General features: G+C 50.2%; 1 protein-coding gene across 1 annotated transcript; it reads right to left on the minus strand.

Annotated features, from left to right (window-relative positions):
* Nucleotides 1-409: 409 nt before the first annotated feature.
* Nucleotides 410-15942, minus strand: TRARG1 (trafficking regulator of GLUT4 (SLC2A4) 1). Its single transcript, XM_039886216.1, has 3 exons — nucleotides 15228-15942; nucleotides 2866-2998; nucleotides 410-1435 (listed from the first exon to the last, which is right to left on the minus strand). Exons 1-3 carry the CDS (start codon nucleotides 15612-15614, stop codon nucleotides 1422-1424), a joined length of 534 nt encoding a protein of 177 aa, XP_039742150.1. The 5' UTR covers nucleotides 15615-15942; the 3' UTR covers nucleotides 410-1421.
* Nucleotides 15943-19927: the final 3985 nt, after the last annotated feature.

Below are 19927 nucleotides of genomic sequence, written 5' to 3' on the forward strand. Positions count from 1 at the left end.
GAAGGTCGTGTGCAGGAGAGGCCCCTGTGGGCTAGGCCTGTACCAGAGAGATGTCTGGGGAGAAGCTGGGGCCACCAGCCAGGTAGTAGGCCCAGGAGCCCTGCTCGATCCTTTCAGGTATCTCATTAGGTCCTAAGACAAAGGTCATACTGTCCAGCTCCCTGCCCCCAGGCAAGTGAGTGTATTCCCAAACCCAGGGCCCCCAATTCTCCTGCAGACTGGATCCTTCAGCCAGGCTCTTTCCTGTCTTGGAATTCTCTAGGCTGAGAAACAACAAATATTCATAAAAACTCTCTGGCCTACTCCCCTACAGGCAGCACAGACACTACCTAGGAGCCCACGGGAGGGCCCTCCCAGGGCAAATCCAAAGCCTCCTCCAGGGGAAGCCTCTTCTGTGTGGATGGCCAGGAGCACAGGGTGAAGCAGAGAGCGTTCAATGCAGCTGAGCTGAAAGCCAGGAGCCCACACCCCACCTGAGCCACTCTGCATGAAGCCACAGGTTTGCACCCCAGACTGTGGGGGGCCATGGCAGGAAAGAGCTCAGGCCCAGGCTCCTCCACACCGGCTGATGCAGGGAGGTTGTGGGGTCATGACCCAGGGGTTCTCAGTTGGTGCCCCAGGCTACAGCACATGCAGGGAACAACAGGTGGACTGGGTCATCCTGGGAGGCTTGCTGGGACCATAGCTCTCGGCAGAGATGCTCCTGAGGCCAACAAGTTTGGGAGAGGTTCACGGGTCGTACTGTCCCCATTCCTTCACCAACATTCTTATCAGCCCCTCTACCCTGCAACGGAGGATTGAAATGTGGCTGTCACCTCTTTCCAGGGCAGCTGCACATCTGCGTGCTGGAAGTTCTAGGACACGTGCTGAGTGGCTGCTCAGCCTCTGAGGTCAGGGCATCGGCTGGGGTTGCAGCAAGCATGTGGCACAAGGCATGCAAACAGTCTTTTTTATCTCTCCTCAAGAAAAATACAAAGAAAGTCCCATATGTCTTTGCTCGTGGTCATGCAGGGAATGTGCTGCTTCTCTCCCACCATAGTCTGGCTCTTTGAGGATCTAGTTTCTTCTCTTTCTGGCAAGATATGCTACTCGGTAAATGCCAGGAAACTGTGGGGATGAGAAACAAGTCAGAACACTGGAGTCAAAATGCTGGGCTGTGTCCATGAGATTAAACCGTGTCGTTCTCTGGTTTCACAGTAAATGCAGTTTCCTTCCTTTCTTCCTCTCGTTTTTTTACTCATCTGATGTAGGCTGATAGTGGAGTGACACGGGGGGTTCCCTCCGAGTTTGTGCTTTTGGAGCTCAGGGACAGGTGGGCCCTTGGCAGTCACTGTCCTGTCCTCTGCTGTATGTGGGGTGTGTGGGTTGGGAGCATTCCAGCTGGCCAGAGCCTGCCTCTGCCAGCAGCATCCTGCTTACTTTTATTTCTTCTGAACTGTAAAGAAAAGAACAGTATGTCAGAGCAGAGCTCAGAACATGGAGTCTTCAGGTCCCCGTTTGGAGGAGTTGGGGGTTTTGAGGATTTCCTAGTGGGAAATGACAACAGGGATCATTTGCTTTGGGGCTCTTGGTGGAACTGAACTCCTGCCAAGGAGAGGACTGCAGTCTGCGTGACTTGTTCCGAGCTGAGCGTGTGACCTCTGAACACAGAACGATCTATGTTTGGATTTCTCAGTAAAAGCTAAACAATTTCCTTTGCCATTTGAACTCAGTAGTTGTCACTTGCCATTGAAAGAGTCGTGGCTAAAATGACAAGCAGCAGCAGGACGAAGGAGACTGAGGCACCATAATGATACTGGGGCTAATGCCAGGGAGAACAGGTTCCTGCCGCTCACGTACCTGCCTGTCTACCAGAGTCAGAGAGATCATGGAATGTGCCTCAGTCCAGACAGATAAAAAGTGGAGGATGTGTGTTTTGAACCCAGGCAGGTTGATTAGAAACCTGAACTCTTCCCTCTCCTCAGTGGTCAAGGTTGCCCAGGACCCCACGGCTAAATCCTAGGCTTTTGGTCCCAAGTTGAGTACTTCGTACTCTAGACCAGTGCCTCCCAAACTTTAATACATGGGCTGGGAATCTTAGTTAAAATGCAGACTCTGATTCAGTGGGTCTGGGTTGGGGCCCGAGATCGTGCATTTCTGACACGTTCCTGGGCTCAGCAGCCACTGCCGCTGTCCGTGGAGCACATTTGGAGTAGCAAGTTCTTTAGGGGAAAAGCTTAGGTCGATCACTGCAAGGGACAGAGATCCCTGGGGGCTTCCCAATGCAAGAGTGTGAAGGGACGGAGATGGACGATGCTGACCCGTATAGTCCAGAAGCCGCATGGACTTTGTGAACAGCTGGGAGTCACCCTGAAAAACGATTCCCTGCCTGGATAACTTCCCTGGGCCACCTCTGGGTGCTCACAGAGGTGTTACTTCCTGACTTCCACCACATGCATTGTTTACTTGGGGCATGTCACTGCCATCTCAGCAGGGACGCTTGTGTGGCAAGCCCACAGTCTATAAACAGTCACATCCATTATCTTGTGTTACACTCACAAAAGCCTCTGCGTTAGAGGCTTCTTCCTAGTACTTTAGACATAAAACTTGTGAGGCTCAACCAGACACCGGCCCAGGACCCAGGGCCGTTGGTGCTTCTGACTCCTAGGCCCATCCTCTTCCCCACTTTCCTCTTGGTCCATAAGACAATTCAGAAAGCCAGTCCCATTCAGCTGGGAACTGGGTTGCTTTTCTGGAGTAAGAGGATGAGCTCTGGCCCCCATGGGCCCTTACCTTCTCCCCACTCCACTGCCCCTGCCCCAGGAGGCCAAGCTACCCCCTTAGCTTCCCTCATACCAAGCAAGCTGGCATATGGCTGGGCCTCACCTGTGAAGTTGACAGTCGTGGCCACGATGATGATGATGATCCCCATGATGATAAAGACGATGCTGAGCAGCCGGGCCAGGCGGCCCAGCCTCCGGGCTCCGTCCACGTCTCCCTGTTGCACGCTACTTCGAGACTACAGAGAGAGGGTGGCAGAGACCTCAGGATGGCTGTCCTTGGCAGCCCTGTGGGGTCCCCTCACCCAAGCTTCCAGACCACACCTGGTCCCCGCTGCAGCCTGCAGTCCAGCAGCTGTGCCTAAGATGTGGAAGCCAGCTCCTCCTGGAGAATTGGCTAGGACTCAAGGGGTCCAGACCTCTTGTGGAGACCCCTAACCAAGCCTGCCCCTTGCTGGCTGGGGACAGCTGGAAGCAGAACCAAGCAATGCAGAACTACAGAACCACAGGGTAGTACGGTGGAGACCGAGAGCCTGAGAAGGTGGACCAGGTACAGGCCATGTTGAGCTGGTGCAAGCAGATAAGCCAGGCTCCTCCAGACCCCCAGCCAAGGCTCACTGCTGCAGCTGTACCGAGATCCTGAGGCAGCCCCTGTGGCTTTTTCAATGGCCGGACAGGCCTGCCTTCTTTCCTCTGTGAAAGCCCCGTTGCCACAAAAGAAAAAAATCACAGGTCCTCCCTTTCTACCCAGGAGCCACGTCTTTGTTCAACCAAGCCCACTTCACAGATCACACGAGAAAGGCAGCTGTCTTGGGTTTGAACCAGGAATGCTGGGACTGGGAGGAGCCATACATGGCTTCACAGGGGCCCCATTTGATATATTTCACTCCTTCTCAGTGTGCTTGGTTTTTTCCTAGCCCCATTTAATTTGGTTAATTGAGTGGCTGAGGGTGGGGATGGACAGTCTGACAGAGAGGCTCCTCAGAGTTCCCGGGATGGTTCAGTAGGAAGCATGTCCCAGGCATCTCCGGGGAGGACCTTCCTGCCTATGACAGTGCAGGCGCCTACCAGCTGACCAGGCTGGTCTACGACCTGATTCCTCCAGCTCTGGAACTCCTGGATGTTTCTTGGACTTTGAGAATAGGCACAGCCAGGAGTCCACGAAAGCTATGACTGCTGTCAAAGCCTCAGGCCACTTATTTGGTTATTTATTTTCTGATTATTCGAGGCTCCTGAGTTCATCATAGAAATACAGTCAAGTATCTTGATGATGATGATGATGATGATTCACTGAGCCTTTACTTTGTGCCAGGCTACTTGCTAAGGACTGTACCTAAATTATCTCATTTAGCCTCATAATCATCCTAAGAGATTGACAGTATTGCCCACTTTTGAAGAAGCCGAAGTTCAGAAAAGCGACCCTTCCCCTCTCTGTTTTCTTCATGTGGGTGCCCCTCTCCCTAGGGTCTGTCCCCTTCACCTCTCTGAATTCTAACCAAACCCCCATCCCTACCCCATAGTTCCCTGTTCCAAGCTCATTCCAGGCCAACACCACCCTCCTGCCACAGCCGTGACATCAAACTTGCTTTGCCCCAAACCGTAGCTTCCTACTTTCCAGATCTGCTCCTAGCCTTGGGCTCCTCCTTCTGCTTGTCCAAGCACCAGTTACTGGCCACAGCCTGGATTCCTCCCATGGGCTCAGTCCCAACCCCTCCCTCATCCCACCCTACTAATCAATTTCCCTTCCTAGTCAATTCCATTGCAACTCTCCTCCCTTGCACCTGCCCTAATAACGCCAGGAGCCACTTCTCACTCGAGCCATAATAACAGCCTCCTGAAGCTCTGTTCTTCTCTATTCTGTTCTCTCCACCACCATTTCACTCCACAGGTATTCATGCCAGGCACTGCACTAGGGCCCTGGGATACAGCAGTGTGCAAGAGTCCCGGTTCCTGTGCTCACAGAGCTTAGATGAAGAGGATGGCTTCCATTGCGATCACACAAATAGAGGTAAAATTGCAACTATGGGTCGTGTTACAAGGGAGCGGTACGCAGTATCATGAGAACTTATAAAAGGGAGATAATTGAGAAGACTTTCTGGAGGAAGGACATTTGGATTGAGATGTGAAGGATGAGTAAGAATTAAATAGGTTTTAAAAAAAGAAAGAGAGAGAGCGTGCACGCGTGCGCGCGCACGCGAGATAGAGAGAGAGAGAGAGAGAAAGAGAGAGAAAGAGAAAGAGAGAAAGGAAGGAAGGAAGGAAGGAAGGAAGGAAGGAAGGAAGGAAGGGCTGAAGGAAGGAAGGGAAGGGAAGGGAAGGAAGGAAGGAAGAAAGAAAGAAAGAAAGAAAGAAAGAAAGAGCAGAGAAGAAAGAAAGAAAGGAGTGGAGGAGGGAGGGAGGAGGAGGGAGGGAGGGAGGAGGAGGGAGTGGGGGAGGAGGAGGGAGGAGGGAGAAGGAAGGAAGGAAGGAAGGAAGGAAGGAAGGAAGGAAGGAAGGAGATAGTTCCAGGCAAAGAGAACAACATGTGCAAAGGCCCTGAGGGAGGCCCTGCATGGCGAATATGTAGATGTTCATTATGTCGTTGTTGACTGAAGCAAGCAGGGGAGACTGGAGGAAGGCCAGTGCGGATGGAGCTGAGAGAGTGAGGAAGAGGAGATGGGTGGGGCCAGGCCAGGCGGGCTCTGCTCACACAGAAAGGAGGCTGGTTCTTATCTCAGTGAAAATGTAAGGCTGGGACAGGAGAATGGTTTCCAAAAGACCCCTCTGGTTGTAGTGTGAGAGCAGAGAGGAGGTGGGGAATCAGGACCTGATGCAAAAGTTCAGCAAGATTATGGCGGCTGAGGTAATCACTCCCTCCTAGCACCTTCCCATGGCCCCCACTGTCACCAGAACAAAGTCCAAATTCAGGTTACCTTTGCATTTCCTGATTATATCCTCTAGTATTCTCTTCTACAGCCTCTGGGCCCTGCCAGTTTGATCCTCTCAAGGTAGAGCACTAATTTCCTCATACCTTCACTATTTCCCCTGCCCGCACTCCTGGTCCCCTGCAATGCCACATGTTCACCTCCTCTCTATCTTTCAATGGCTGGTTTCAATGCCACCCACTTATGGAACCCACCAAGATTCTTCCACCACCGTTGAAATAATAATAATCCCTAACATTATTTGAACATTTGCCTGTGTCAGGAACTATGTTAAGTGCTTGCCATCCATTAGAGCATTTCATCCTAACAGTCCTATGAGTTAAGATTGTTATTAGGCCATTTTACAGAGGAGGAGCTGGAGTTGAAGCATAGGGCACCATGCAGGGAGGTGGTGTGAGAAGCAACGGGAGAAGTGAAGAAAGGCCAGATCAAGAAGGACCCTGACTCTCACAAAACTACCTGGATTTTGTCCTATAGGCATTGGGGAGCATACAACTTGGTGAGACAAATAGAGGATTTCTTCAACACAGGAAAAGAAAAAACTCAGTGAAGAGGGAGACGGTGAGAAGACCAAGGAGTAATTGATGCCCCAATGTCCCAGAGCAGCAGAGAAAGGCTGAGGTATAAATGTGAGCACAGGGATGAACTATGAACTCCTGTCCTTGGAGATGATGAATGTGCATACAGGTGCACTCACACCTGGACAATTCTGTAGGTGGGTCTGGGCAGGAAGCTGTATGTTTATGCTTCTGGACCTCGGGGTTCTCAGGGACAATGGACCAACGTCATCCGGTGAGAGATGAAAGAGAAGATGGGTCTGGCTTGAGGAGGAGGCATGGGGTGGGGCTCAGGCAACGGCCCATCCTGAGACTCACCAGTGCCTTGGGACATGGCAGGGACCCAACCGGGAATAAGTATAGCCTCCAGCCCCTCAGAAGGGCAGTCTGGATACAAGCACAGGTTCTGGAGCCAGACCTTCTGGATGCCTGTCCTAGCCCCATCCTTTGCCAACTACGTGACCATGAATGAGTGGCTTACCTTTCCTAAGGTTCAATTTCCTCATCAGATAAAAAAGTTACTTACCTCATTGCATTGTTGCGAGGATTAAATGAGATAATACAAGTAAGGGGGATTAGCATGATGCCTGGCAGTAGTAATTACTCAATAAATATAGTAATATAATATTTTTGTTGCTGTTATCAGGAGATTCCTTTTCCTCCATTGAGTCTGAGAAAGAAAATGGATAATAACATATCAACCCCAGCAGAGAAGGGAGAATCCGTTCTAGGCGAAAAGCCTATGAGGCAGATCTTGGTGAAATTACTAAGATCATCCCTTTCACTTTCAGAAATGTCCCGGTTAGGATGTTATTTTCATGTTCACCATGTGTAGAAGCCACGACTACTCCTTTTCCTCTTTCTGTCTTCCTCCTGCTCTCCCCTGTACCCAGTCTGGTTGTGATGGCAGTGGAATGGGAGCATGTGGGAGGCTCCTCCTGGTATCCGTCTCCTCTGTGGAGCCTGATACTTCCTCTACTCTCATCTTTGCTGCCCATCCTCAGCAAGTCTCCTCACTCTGGCAGGGTGCACCGTGAATAGTAAAGCCTCATTGCATAGCTGTTTCTTACAGCTTCGATTTCTGGGAAAGCATCGTAGCATCTCCCCTCCTGGACTTCCTCTCTGTCTCTCCCCACCTCAAGTACAACCAGGTAAGAATTCCTGACGTTTCTAATGTCCTTCATGTCTGTCTCTACGTCTCCAGCTTCAACTCCACTGCCCTAGCTCTAGCTCACTTCTTCGATGCATTCCATCTGGAGATTTCATTGGCCTCCTCCTCACTTGTCTCTCTGCTCCAGCCTTGCCCACATCCAACCTCTTCCTAACAGCCAAGGTGAGAGGTCTTTGAAATATAAGCCTGGTCACATGACTCCCTATAAAACAGATACATTTTTATGCCTCGGTGCTTTTGTATGTACTGTTGTCTCTGCTGGAATGCCTTTCCTCCTTATTATATTGCCATCTCAACAACTCCTCCTCCTCCTTCAAGACTCACCTCCAGTAAAACTTTCCTTGGCTCTAACAAACAATTAATCGGCCCCTCTATGGGGCTCCCATAGCATCTTACACTTCTCTCTTTTTCTCCCTTATCACTTTGTGTTATTATTTCTTGTGGCTGTGTCAGACTCTCTCTTTAGACTGGAAGCACCTCGAAGGCAGGGACCATGCATCCTCAATCTTGGTATTCCTCTTATGGAACATAAGGACAGACACTAGTAGGAATTCAGTAAATAAAGTAAAGAATAAAAGAGGAGAGAAAAAGAAAAAGAGGAGAGTCTATTTTCTAACCACTGAGCTTAGCCAGTGGAATGCTCAAAGTTAATAGATTTGTTAAAGAAATAAGGGCAATGGGTCCCACAGGAAAGATAACTGGTATCTGGGCTTTGGCCCCACCCACTAACCTATGCCACTTCCTGCCAAGGTCGCTGAACTCAGGACTTTTTTTTTTTTTTCAACACCAAGGCAACATTGAGAGAGGGAGGGGGCAACATACAAGAAGCCTTCAAAGATTGCCAGGAAATTCAGCTTTAGAAATTCTGGGGCTACCTTGAACCATGACCAAGGGACTCATTCTCAGAAGTAAGCACGGCACACAGAGGGAGAAGCATGAAGTTTGAGATGAGTCCTGCCATCCATTTTCCAGAAAAAGAGTTGTGCATGTAGTGATGATTCAGTACCATGGAGAGGAGTGTACATGTGGTTGCTTGGATAGGAGAGGTGGGGAGAGGAGGCAAGAGAGAGTTTTTTCAGTCGCACCAAGCCTAGTACCTCTTCTTTATCCACAGAGAAGTAAGCACCCGCACCTCAGTCATGCATGCTCCTTTGAGTCCAACAGACCTGACTGAAGGAGGTGCACTGGAAATGGCCAAATGGAACAGGGCAGATCTGATTGTGGCCGCTTTGTTGTGTCAGACTCATTATATACACTATCTAATGTAAACCTCACAACTTTTCTATAAGTCTTAGTTTTCTGATCCATAAAAGAGAAGGAAAACGCTGCCTCTAACAGTAGAGCCCTGCTTTTAGATACAGAAGTATCTCCCTGCTAACTGGCACTCATTTCTGAAGAACCCCATTAGTTACCTAATGAAAGGTCCATCCCTGGAGTCCAGGGGAAGAAGCCCCTTCATTTCTTTTTATAAGTGAATTATCAGCTGCTCTCTCGTCCCCACTTAGTGGCTTCACTTTTCCTTGTACAAAATGGCTTAACTTGAAGGCACAATAATAATCATTGCAGTAATGGTTGTAATGACTGTGAATTAATAGATCATTTGTGATTGCAATGTCTATGGGAATGGTGAGGGAGAAAATGAATTCAAGTTAATATGTCAGGGAAGAAAGACACTGAAAAAAGTCCGAGAGGGGTAGGAGGTGGGGAGGGTGCTGGGGAGAGCTGCCAGAGGCTGAAACCAGCCAGAGGAAGGTGGCAACAGAATTTCTCAGGAAAGGGCTTCCTTCCTCCACCCACGAGGCTCAGGCTAAGCCCCAGAAGGTCTGAGAAGTGGCAAGATGTGTCAGGGCTGATCATCTATTAGTCCTCCCATGGAGATCAAGCGCTTCCCCTCAGGTAAAGCAAAAGGATGCGCTTCTCCATGCCCCTTCACAGCCCTCTCTCTGCAACAATTATTTCGGACTACAGGTTAACCCTTCATTTGCTGGAGAGTGGGGAGGAGTGGTGGGGTGGTCCAGGGGAGGAGTCAGGGCAGCTGCAGAGGTGAATGGGAGGGACTGGAAATGCTTAGGTGCTTGAGATAGCAGCCATTTACCAATAGATTCGAAGTCTGTCAATATTTTAAGCCAGCTGATCAGCTGAAAGTCAGCCCTGGCTGGGGCTCAGCATTCTTGTTGAGTGAATGGATGAATACATAAATGAATGAAAGTGAGCCTGTGACAGATCAGTTAAATAACTAGGTTATCAAAAATGCCTAAAGAAGGGACCGACTTCTTAGAAGCTTCCACCAAAACCGAAGATAAGGCTGCCCACCTCCTCCAGGTGGTGTAACGAGGTGTGAGACTCCATTACCCCCAAATTGGTCAAAGTCAGAATTGCCCATCCACTGGGGATTTTCCTTTTCCTCTGACATTGCAAAATCTCATCTAGTGTTAATAACAGCAACCACTCATTAACTAAGCATTCACTAGCCAGGCTCTGTGCTGGATGCTTTCACATGTATTAGCTCATTTAATCTTCCCAACAACCCTACGAGGTAGATATTTTTATTATACCTATTTCATAGATGAGGAAGCTGAGGCTAAGGACAGAGGCTGAGTGATTTGGACATGGTCACATGGCTTATAAGGGAGAAAGCTGGGACACTCTCTCAGGTCTAACTGATGCTTGTTTTCTCACTATTGTTGACTGAAGGCCCATTGCCTGGGTCCAGCTCCCCTCACGGACAGGAGACCTTGCTGGCATTGAGGGGTATGGCCATTTCTCAGCCTGACCCAGGAGTAAAATGGATGAAGCCAGCCTTGCCCTGGCCACCCTAGGAGTCTGCAGTTCTGAGCGGGGCTAGGCCTGATCAGCTCCTCAGGTAGAGTCCCTGATCCACCAGCCCTGGTCACAGTGGGCCCCTGTCAAAGCCAAAGTCGGAAGGATGCTGCTGGTCCATTAGTCTTCCACTGATGGAGTTAGGTGGGGGCGGGAAGAGTGGGAGGGTGGGAGAAAAAGAGGGAAGGAAGTAGAATTCTTCCTTCCCTGTACAAATGCCTGAAAGGTTTGGCTTTCTTGAGAGGGACATGTCATCCTCGTCCCCAGAGGTAGACGCGGGGTGGGGCCATGGAGAGAACACTGGATTCAGCATCCAGCTAGTGTGCCTTTTACCAGTTATGTGACTGTGGGCAAGGTACTCTTCTGCACGTCTCAGTTACCTCAACTGTTAAGTGGGAACAATTAGCCAGTTTGTCTGCCTCATACTAGAGCAGGCTTTGCAAACAATAAGCTCTAGAGAGGCTGTCAGAGCTGTGGGCCTCCATCCACCCTGAGGTCAAGGGCTTGACCCTTCACCTGGTAACCATTGAGGGACGCTTCAGACGAGGAGTTCTGAAGTCTGACCTGAGGACCTGGAGATATCAGCACAACAGATATACTCTCTTTCCACACTTTCTGTCCCTCCTCCACCCTCGCTTCCGTTTGGGAGGGACCGAGTGTTTCAGCCCTAGATGAATAACTGACCCCTTCCCTCCCTGGGGATGTGTCTTAGGAACTAGACTACCTCCCAGAAGAGGGAGGACTATGTTGAGTACACCCAATAATGCTCCTCACCTGGGCTCCCCCTGACTCCCAGGAGGCAGGCTAGTGTAATGGACAGGAATATGAGCTCGGGCTCCAGGCATCCCGTCCCAGGCTCCCAATTGCTAGCAGGTTATTTCACATCTCTGTGCTTCAGTTTTCTCATCCGTAAATCAAGAATAATAACAATACTTAGACTTCATAGGGTTATAGTGAGATGGTATATGTAAAGAAAGGGTTTGGAGCTGCGCCTGACAGTTAGCAGGCACACGGTGAGTGTTAGTGACAGCCCTCATCACTGGGCTCTCTCCAGTCCCTTCTTCCTGGCTCCTAACAGTTCCCTTTAGAAATTTATTTCCACAACTATTTTCTACTCTTGCCCTGGCTCCCCCTCTGAAATCTTAACCTCGCAATCTTTTTCTTGCCCCCTCCCTCTCACAGCACCCGCCATTCGACTTCTCTGAGCCCCAACCTGTGACCCCTCCCTCTCCTCGAAGTCTATTTCCGTCTTTCCAGCCTCACTCCCTCCCAATCCAGACTGATCCTTCGATGCATCATCTCAGCCACCCCAGCCATCGACTTCTGTGCCATCTGGTCCTGCCCTCATAGTTACTCTGCCATCCTCCAGCTTTGGATGGGCCCAGTGTCACACCTGTGACTCTGTACTTACAGCTGGAGAAGAACCACAGTACCATGCAGGCTGAAAATAACTCAAATCTATGGTCTCCAGCCTCAGCAGAGCCCTTGGGCCATTGACCTGTCAGTCCCTAGTTGCCTCTCCTCCCCTCTGCCACCAGGCCCTTATTTCTCAGCAAATGAGCTTGCCTTCCACATCCCTGGTGGCATGGAGCCTATAATACAGCATGAATCAAATCCCTTTCCTCTGAGTAATTCTATCTGCTCTGTCCTCTTGTATTCTCCTCCAGGCTCCTGGGAAGGGGGTCATACTTCTGCATGTCATTTCTCCATTCTTCAGGGACTTCATCTCATCAATCACCTCTTTCCTTTTTGCCTTAGCCTCGCCATCACCAGGGTCACCAAGGGTCTGTAAATGGCCAGTGGACACTCCCATTCAACCTAATCTCTCTGCTGCATTTGACCACGCCTTCCTTCAAACGCGATCCTCCCTGGGGGTCTCTCCTTCTTTTCCAGTTTTCCTCCCACCTCCTAGAATCTTCTTTTCAAACTCTTTTCTGTCCACTTCCCTCTGCCCACCCCTTAAATGCTGTGGTCCCCAGAGGTTTCTAAGATAGCGCCATTCTTTTTGAGTTGGATAGCCAGGAGTCTACAACAAGTGCTGCACCTACCCCCTGAACAAGTCCCTCATCAGCGCCCTCCTTTCTAAGCTCACTGCTTAGTTCAGGCCTTCACATCCTGTCTGGACTATCTCAAGAGCCTCCTACAGGGTCTCTTTGCCCCCAGCCCTGCCTGCTCTAGTTCCTTTCCCACAATGCAGTTGGCTGTTGGTTTTAAAATATGAACTGACCACGTCACACCTCTGCTTAAACATTTTTTAGGAGCTCCTCAGAGCCACTAAAACTTAAATTCCTAGAGGAAGTTCCCACTCGCCTCCCTCCACCACCACACTCTCATCCTTCTCAGGCCAAACGGACCACATCTTATCCCTCTACTTCCCAAAGGCCTAGCATGGTGCCTGGTTCATGAAAAGGCACATTCGTTCATGGGGGTGGGGAGTCTAATCATCTTCTACCACTACCCAACAAGTAACTTGCCATTCAAGTGAATGGGCAGCTGAATGAATGAATGGTCTGTTACCAGCTTTTAGAAGGTTTCCAGAAACCCTCTCCGCCTTTTGCTATGGCCTCTTCATCTCTCGTTTGTACTCCTGCAAACGTCCCCTCTCCCCGATTCCAGGCTCAGAGGGGATCTTTTGGTCCCTTCTCTCACTCTGTACAAGATTAATCCACCAAAATGGAAATCTGACCACACCTCTCTGTGGCTCCAAACCCCACAATGTATATGCCACAGCACGGGTGAGGCTTGAGAACACGATGCCAAGTGAAATAAGCCAGTAACAAAGGAGCGCATATTGCACGATTTCATTTATATGAAATGTCCAGAAGAGGCAACTCCATAGAGACAGAAAAATTAGTGGTTGCTTAGGGCTGGCAGGGATCAGGGGAGAGGTAGCGGGTGGTGATAGAAAATAGGAATGGAGTTTCTTTTGGAGGTGAGGAAAATGTTCTAAAATTGAATGTGGTTATGATTGCACTTACCCATGAATATACTAAAAATCATTGAATCATGCACTTTAGATAGGTGAATTGTATGATATGTGAACTATATCTCAACGTTCTTTAAAAAAAAACACACACACAACAAACTTGTGATGGCTGCCATCCCTCACCAGGGAGACACTCAGCTGCCACAGAATTACTGTCACCATATAATCACACTTGCTATGTGCTGGGTGTCGTTCTTAAGCGCTTTATATGGCTCGTCTCATTTCACCTTCATATGGCTCTATAATGTAGGTGTCATGGTGACACCCATTTTGCAGATGGGAATACTGAGGGAAAGAGACGTTTAGGTGACTTGCCCGAGGCCACACAATTCCTCGTGGTTTTGTCTAGCATGGATACTTGTTGCAATGTGTTTTAAGGATCTGTTTACAAGTTTCTCCCCACTGGACTAAAGCCTCCTGGGAATTGGGGATGGCGTCTGGATTAGCACCCTATTCCCTGGCCCAGGCCCAGTGACCATCGGACCAGACTTAAGAACCTGAAAGGGATGTAAAAATGCACAGAGGGTACATTCAGTGATCTCACAGTCTTGGGCCCAGGTTTCCTTTGACAAGCAGCTTCTGCCCAGTCTGCACTCTGCCACCACCACCAGGAGACAGAATCTAGCAACTGTTTTCTCCTGGGCCCTTATGTGGTTTTCTTCCCCAAAGTCTGTCTTTCCTCCTGGGGCTTCTCCCTGTAACCAAGAGGTTGGGCCTGCCTAGAGTCACTGGCTGCACCCCTGGGGCCTGGCCCGCCCCCAACAGCCCCCAAGTGCAGCAGGTAGCACAGGAAGTTCCTCAAAGGCCCCAACCTCGGCCCTGCCCAGCCCTGACTCTTGTGCCCACACCAAGTCCCTTGGACTCAGGAACGTTGCCAGTGTCCCCTGACATCCTGGTAGGGCTTCCCCAGCTACAGACTGGGCATCAGTAAAGTGGACGGAGATGTCTGAGGAAATAGGGGCTTTCTCAGAGGACAGGCCTGGGGCAGCAGGAGTGACCACAGCTCCAGGAAGCTCAGTGATAGATGACTCAGCAGTGGAGTCACTCCAGAGCGAAGCAGGCACTATCTCCCCACCCAGTCCTCTGGCCCCGACTGGCTGACAGTTTTCTCCTCCCTGCTCCTAACCTCACTCTGAAAGTCATTGCCTGCCCAGTCTCCTTCCCTCTCTTCTTCCTAGACTTCAAAAGTCACTTGCCAACATCTGTTGACATTGTCTGTGCCTCCTCTGTAAATATCTCTATCCAAAAAGCTTGCTTTGGGAACACTATAAGACAATTTACTCAACACCCTGAAGCACAAGTGTGTGAGAAACAAAGACTAGCCTACATGCCCTCCTTGGCAAGGGCAGCCATGCCCTCTGACACATTTTTCACCCGTGGCGCAATCACCAAGGCTGAGAGGGCCCCAGTGAGAACCGTCCCCCTGAGGAGCAGCTTTGGGGGAGCCAGAAACCAGAGCCCTCATTGCGTGGCAGGGAAGCCACTGCCGGCTCTTGGAAACCAGAGCTGGCAAAGGTTCTAACACCCACGTGGCCTAGGGCTGGCAGGGGGGACAGTTGTGAGGAACTGGCTCTCCTCTTGAGAACAGGCCCTGGGACACCATGCCGGCTGCAGCCTCTGCTGATACATAGCTCGGCTCAAGAATGACTCCTCAGGACAGCCCCCCAAACCCCACAAAAGCCAAGACCCCCAACTTGGCTGTCTTTCTGCAATGCAGAATTTACCTCTAGGGGGCTCCCTAAGGCCCCCTCCTCATCAGAGTTGCTTGCAAAGTCAAGCTGTGACGCCAAGGAGCAGAGATGAAAGAGATCAGCAAACAGAAGCTCTCCAGGCCCATGGACCCCTCTCCAAGAGGGAGTAGTAGGCCTGAGGAAGGGAGTCCCTCCCCAAGCCCCCAGCACTCAGCTCTCTTTTCTCTACACCTTAGGCAGGATGTCTGGTGCCTGCCAGGGAACATGCCTGCCACCCCCTGGGCCCAGCCCCTGTTCCAGAACAAAGAGTAGCACTTACCATGATGGAAAAGATGAGAGGAATGAGGTTGAGAGGCCAGACAGGGCAGAAGCAGGAGGCGATGGCAAGGATTAGGTAGTCTTTGGGGGCTTCCTGGTCCTGGGCATAGGAGGCAGTGGCAACGGAGGAAGCCCGCCTCGAGCTGGCCTGAGAGGGCGACCGAGGGAGTGAGGCTTCCCGGTGCCCCTCAGATACTACCTTGAAGGGGAGGCCATGGCCATTCTGCTCCAGATCCAGAGCCCCTGAAAGGGACTTGGGCAGCTTCAGGGGCTTGTCGTCCTTGCCCTCCACTTTGGTAAGAAGCATCTCCATCTCCGGCAGGTCCAGGGGTGAGACGGTACCTGGCTCCCGTGCTGGGGAAAACTGAGATTGCACAGGGTTGGCCATGTCGGTTTGGGCCTTGGGCTGCTCCAGCTCTAGGCAGTGACAAGGGGCTCCAGAGGGACCTCAGCGCACCATTCTTCAGCCCAGACTGAGGGCCTACAGATCAGGGGCAGAGTGTCACCAGGGAAACAAGGGCTAGCTGTGAGCCAGAAGGGCCAGCTTCTCCAGGCCAGCCAAGTTGAGAGGCTGGATCCTGCCTGCTGCCCCGAGGAGCTCCTGGAAGCTGGAGGTTTCAGTTGCGTTCAAGTTTGAGGCCAACTTTGCTGGTTGCTGCTGACAGCACAGATGGGCGGGGAAGTAACAGAAAGCAGCTCCAAGAACTGAAAGAAGATGCTCCTCTCCCTAGTGAGGCTTAGGCTAAGTCAGGGCGTGTGTGTGTGTGTGTGTGTGTGTGTGTGTGTGTGTGTGTGTGTGTGTGTGTGTGTGTTTATGCCACGCAGCCTCCCTCCCTGCCCTCCTCGGAGATGCTTTTTCTTTTCAATTCCCCTTTCCCCAGAGAACAATAACCCAGAAGCATTCTGCCTCTGCCCCAGCTCAGCCTTGCTCTGCCCAGCCAAGCCCAGCCCAGCCCAGAGGGACATGGGTCAGCCTCTGCTTTCCATTGCAGCCACAGGATCTGCCCCTTTAGGCTGGAGGCTCTGGAAAGGGAAAAAGACAAAGTGGGTCACAAGCAGTATGTCTTCAACCATCCTGGGAAACTGAGCCCTATGCTTTTCTTCTACTGGAGCAGGCTAATGCTATCTCCTTTCTGTTGGGAAACCCTGGGTCCTGAACCACTCACATCCCACCTGACCCTGACTTCCAGTTCACAGAGGCATCCAGGCCAGAGTCTGGTTCCCAGCTCCTGGCTCCTGGAGGGTAGGGGAGATAGAAGCACTGATGTGGCCCCTGCAAGATCCTGCCTGCACCAACAGGGCCCTCCGAATAGGTTTCTGAGCAGCTCACAAAGGGACACAGAAGAGGTGTCAGGGGGGTGTTGGCCCCATCTCATGCCCGTCAGAGCTTTTCTATGATGCTGAAGAGTGGTCAAATGTCCTCCAACAGGGGCTTCTGCAGGTGTATGCCCACTGTGAAGGGCCTGGATTCTGGCTGCCTGTTCGCTCTGTTTCTTACTGTCCGTCTCTGTTCTTTTTTACATCTTCTCCCTTTGTTTCCGCCCCACCCCCAATATCTCTCCTTACACTGTTTTATAAGAGTGACCTGGAACCACCAGGGTGTGGGTGTGTGTTGTTTGGGGGAGGGTGTAGGAAATAGTTTAAAACCCTGGGGTCATGCATGATGGGAGGTGGGAAGTTAGAGATGGAAGAGACCTCAGAGGTGACAAAGTTCAAATCCTTTGATATCACAGATGAGAAAACCAAGGTCCAGAAATGGAAAGAGACGTTAATCTCAAACTGTGTCCAAACCAGACATAAGTCTCTGTCTAGTCCAAGGGCTAGTTTAAAGCAAAATGAACCATTTTAGTGGAAATAAATGGCTTTGGATTGTGTATTTAACTGGCTTCAGAAATGCTGCTTCCCGCGAGGGCAGCGACAGGTGGAGGAGGGAGTGAGTGTAATGTGACAGAGAGAGCGAAGAACCCCCTATAGCAGGAGGTGGGGGAGCAGAGAAGAGCCACATGCCAGAGCCTGAGGGCGAGCCCGAGGAGCCAAAAGGACTCCTGGAGGCAAATAAGTTTCAAAAATACTTTATGGCTTTGTGACAAATTTCAGGTTTGTAAATATGACTGTGTTAAATTAAGAATTTTTGCTCAGTAAAGAAAATCCACTGCTATTTGCAAAACGCAGACCTCCCGGGCAATGAGATTGAGGAGGATGCTTTACCTAGGTCCTCGGGAAGCTCTTCTGCACCCCAGGCCAGGGGAGGAGGGGGCTGTGAGCTGGGCTCCTACGCTCAGGAATTTCCAGAAAAGTGCTGATGCCTTTTTAAATATGAGACCTCCTGCAGAGGGTGGCAAGTTGGGTCCCTGAGACCCCTAGACTCCAAGTCAACATCCAGCTTGGACAGAATTCCATGCTATAATCTGGGAGCCAACCCTCAAGGGACGGGACTCAGTCCCCACGGGGCCTACAGCCGCCCAGCCCAATTCCATAGCCTCTGGCCAAATGTGACTACTGAACCCTTGAAATGTGGCTATGAGTATAAATTAAGATGTGCTGTGAGTATAACACACATATGGAATTTCAAACACTTAGTACAATAAAAAGGGTATAATATCTCTAATACTCTGTATATTGATTACACATTGAAATGATAATATTTTGGATATATTGGCCTAAATAAAACATTATTAATATTAATGTCACCTGTGTCTTTTCACTTTTTTAATGTGCCTACTTGAAAATTTAAAACGTGGCAGCGCTGGACTAGAAGACAGAAAGAATCTGGCATAAAGGGGACTTTTTAACTTAATGAAAACTCAAAGAGAAAAGAAAAAAAATCCAGGAAGTCCCCAGGGAGGATGGCCATGGCTGTGAGGCTGCTGGGTGGGCTGGGTCAGAGCTTGCGGACTCAGGTTTGTTCGACCCCTGCGAGATGCTGAGCTCATGGTGCCATCTAGTGGCCTGGTGGTGCTGAGGGGAATAACCAGAGGTAGAGTGGAGACCAGGAGGAGGGGGAGAGGCTGGGCTCACAGGGAGCTTCTGTTTTGAGCTCCAGCGCTGCTGAGCCCAACCCAGCCAACTGTGCCTGCTCCAGCCCACAGGTGCCACCTCCCCACTCCCGCAACCCCCAGCTGAAGTCTTAAGTGGAGACCCACAGACCATATTCATCATAGTGGATTTGGCCCGCACAGTATTGATTCAACACGTGTTTTCTTAAAATCCATTTCGCATATTAATTAGGATTTTTAAGCTTCTAAAATGAAGATCTGGGAACCCTGGGCCCATTTCCTGCAGAGCCGCTGCATCAGCTGAAGCCTTTAGAAGGGAGGGCACTGAGCTCCTCCAGTTCAAGGGTCTGAGCTGTGAGCCTGCGCCCAGCTCTCTTTTGCCGCTGACTGCTCCCTGGTGTAGATACAGAAAACTGAAGAAAGTCATTCTCCTCTCTGTCCCCCTTCCCCACTGGGCTGTGAGGTCCTGGAGGGGGCAGGCATACCCCTAGCTCCCTAGCCCAGTGCCAGGCTCACAGTTAAGGCCAGACAGGTGCCCCATAGGAAAATGAAGACTCCAAGCAAATGCCCAGGGTGTGTCCACACCAACACACTCCATGCTTGCCTTCCCCAACCTCAGCAAACCCTGAGCATGAAAGATGCTGAGATGTAAACAGCGAAGAGGAAAGTGGACCTGCATACTGGTCCTTTGGAGGGTGGGATGGAAAGGGAAGCAAACCTCAGAAGAGTAGGTAAGTTGGAGCTTAATCCGAGGAGAAGAGGTAATAGAGCCCCCATGTCTGTGCCCCACAGTCCTTTTTATTTTTGGCATCTCACTGGGTATTAAGAAACCCTAGGGGGCTGACAGGGCAGGAGTAATTAAGCAAATTCCTCTTCACTGTGGTCTTTCTGGGCCCAGCTCACCCTGCTCCAGGAATAACAGCAACCTTCTGGCATTTGCGCATGCATGCACACATGCACAGTGGGAGGGAAACTCAGTGTGATCAAGCTCCCAAACACCACGCACCCCAGGTTCACATCTGTGGAGTGGGGTCCCTCCAAAGGAATCCACTCAAGATACTGTGTCCTTGCCTCCTTGCTCAAAACATTTTCCTACTCCTCTTTGGAGGGTGCCCTAAGGAGACAAATCTTTCACCTTCTAAAAACAATGACGAAGAACCTAATGGATATTAACCCTGTTTACATCACTCCAAATTCTCTCAAGGTCTTTTCATGCACCTACACGTTTATCTATAGTTATAATCAGTAAGCACAGGTTATTTTGTGAACTGCTCTGTTAACTCATCATTATTTATTTTCATTCGGTAAAATACAAGAGTGCTTGCTTTACCAGCCCTCTCTGGTTGGGCATCTATGTTGTTTCAAATCTTTCACTATTATGCACAGTACCACTGGGACTGTCTTTTGGCAAATTTGTTTTCCTTTTGGATTATTCCCTTGGAATATTTTTATTATGATTTTGCCAAATTGTTCTTTACCAAAAAAGGAACAGATACACAGTGCAACTAGAAATCTGTAAATGTGCCCTTTTCTCCACATCCCTGACAACACTGGGTCTTATAACTGTTATTTATTTTTGCTGGTATGTCTCATTCATTGCTAGAGAGCTGAGGTACTGTTCCCTGTGATGAGAAGTACTTGGAAGGAAGGACTTGGAAGGCAGACTTGGAAGACACAAGGGAAGGACCTGGAAGACACAGACTTC

The sequence above is a fragment of the Pteropus medius genome, unplaced genomic scaffold (assembly GCF_902729225.1).
Source record: "Pteropus medius unplaced genomic scaffold, Ma_sr-lr_union100, whole genome shotgun sequence".
NCBI lineage: Eukaryota > Metazoa > Chordata > Mammalia > Chiroptera > Pteropodidae > Pteropus > Pteropus medius.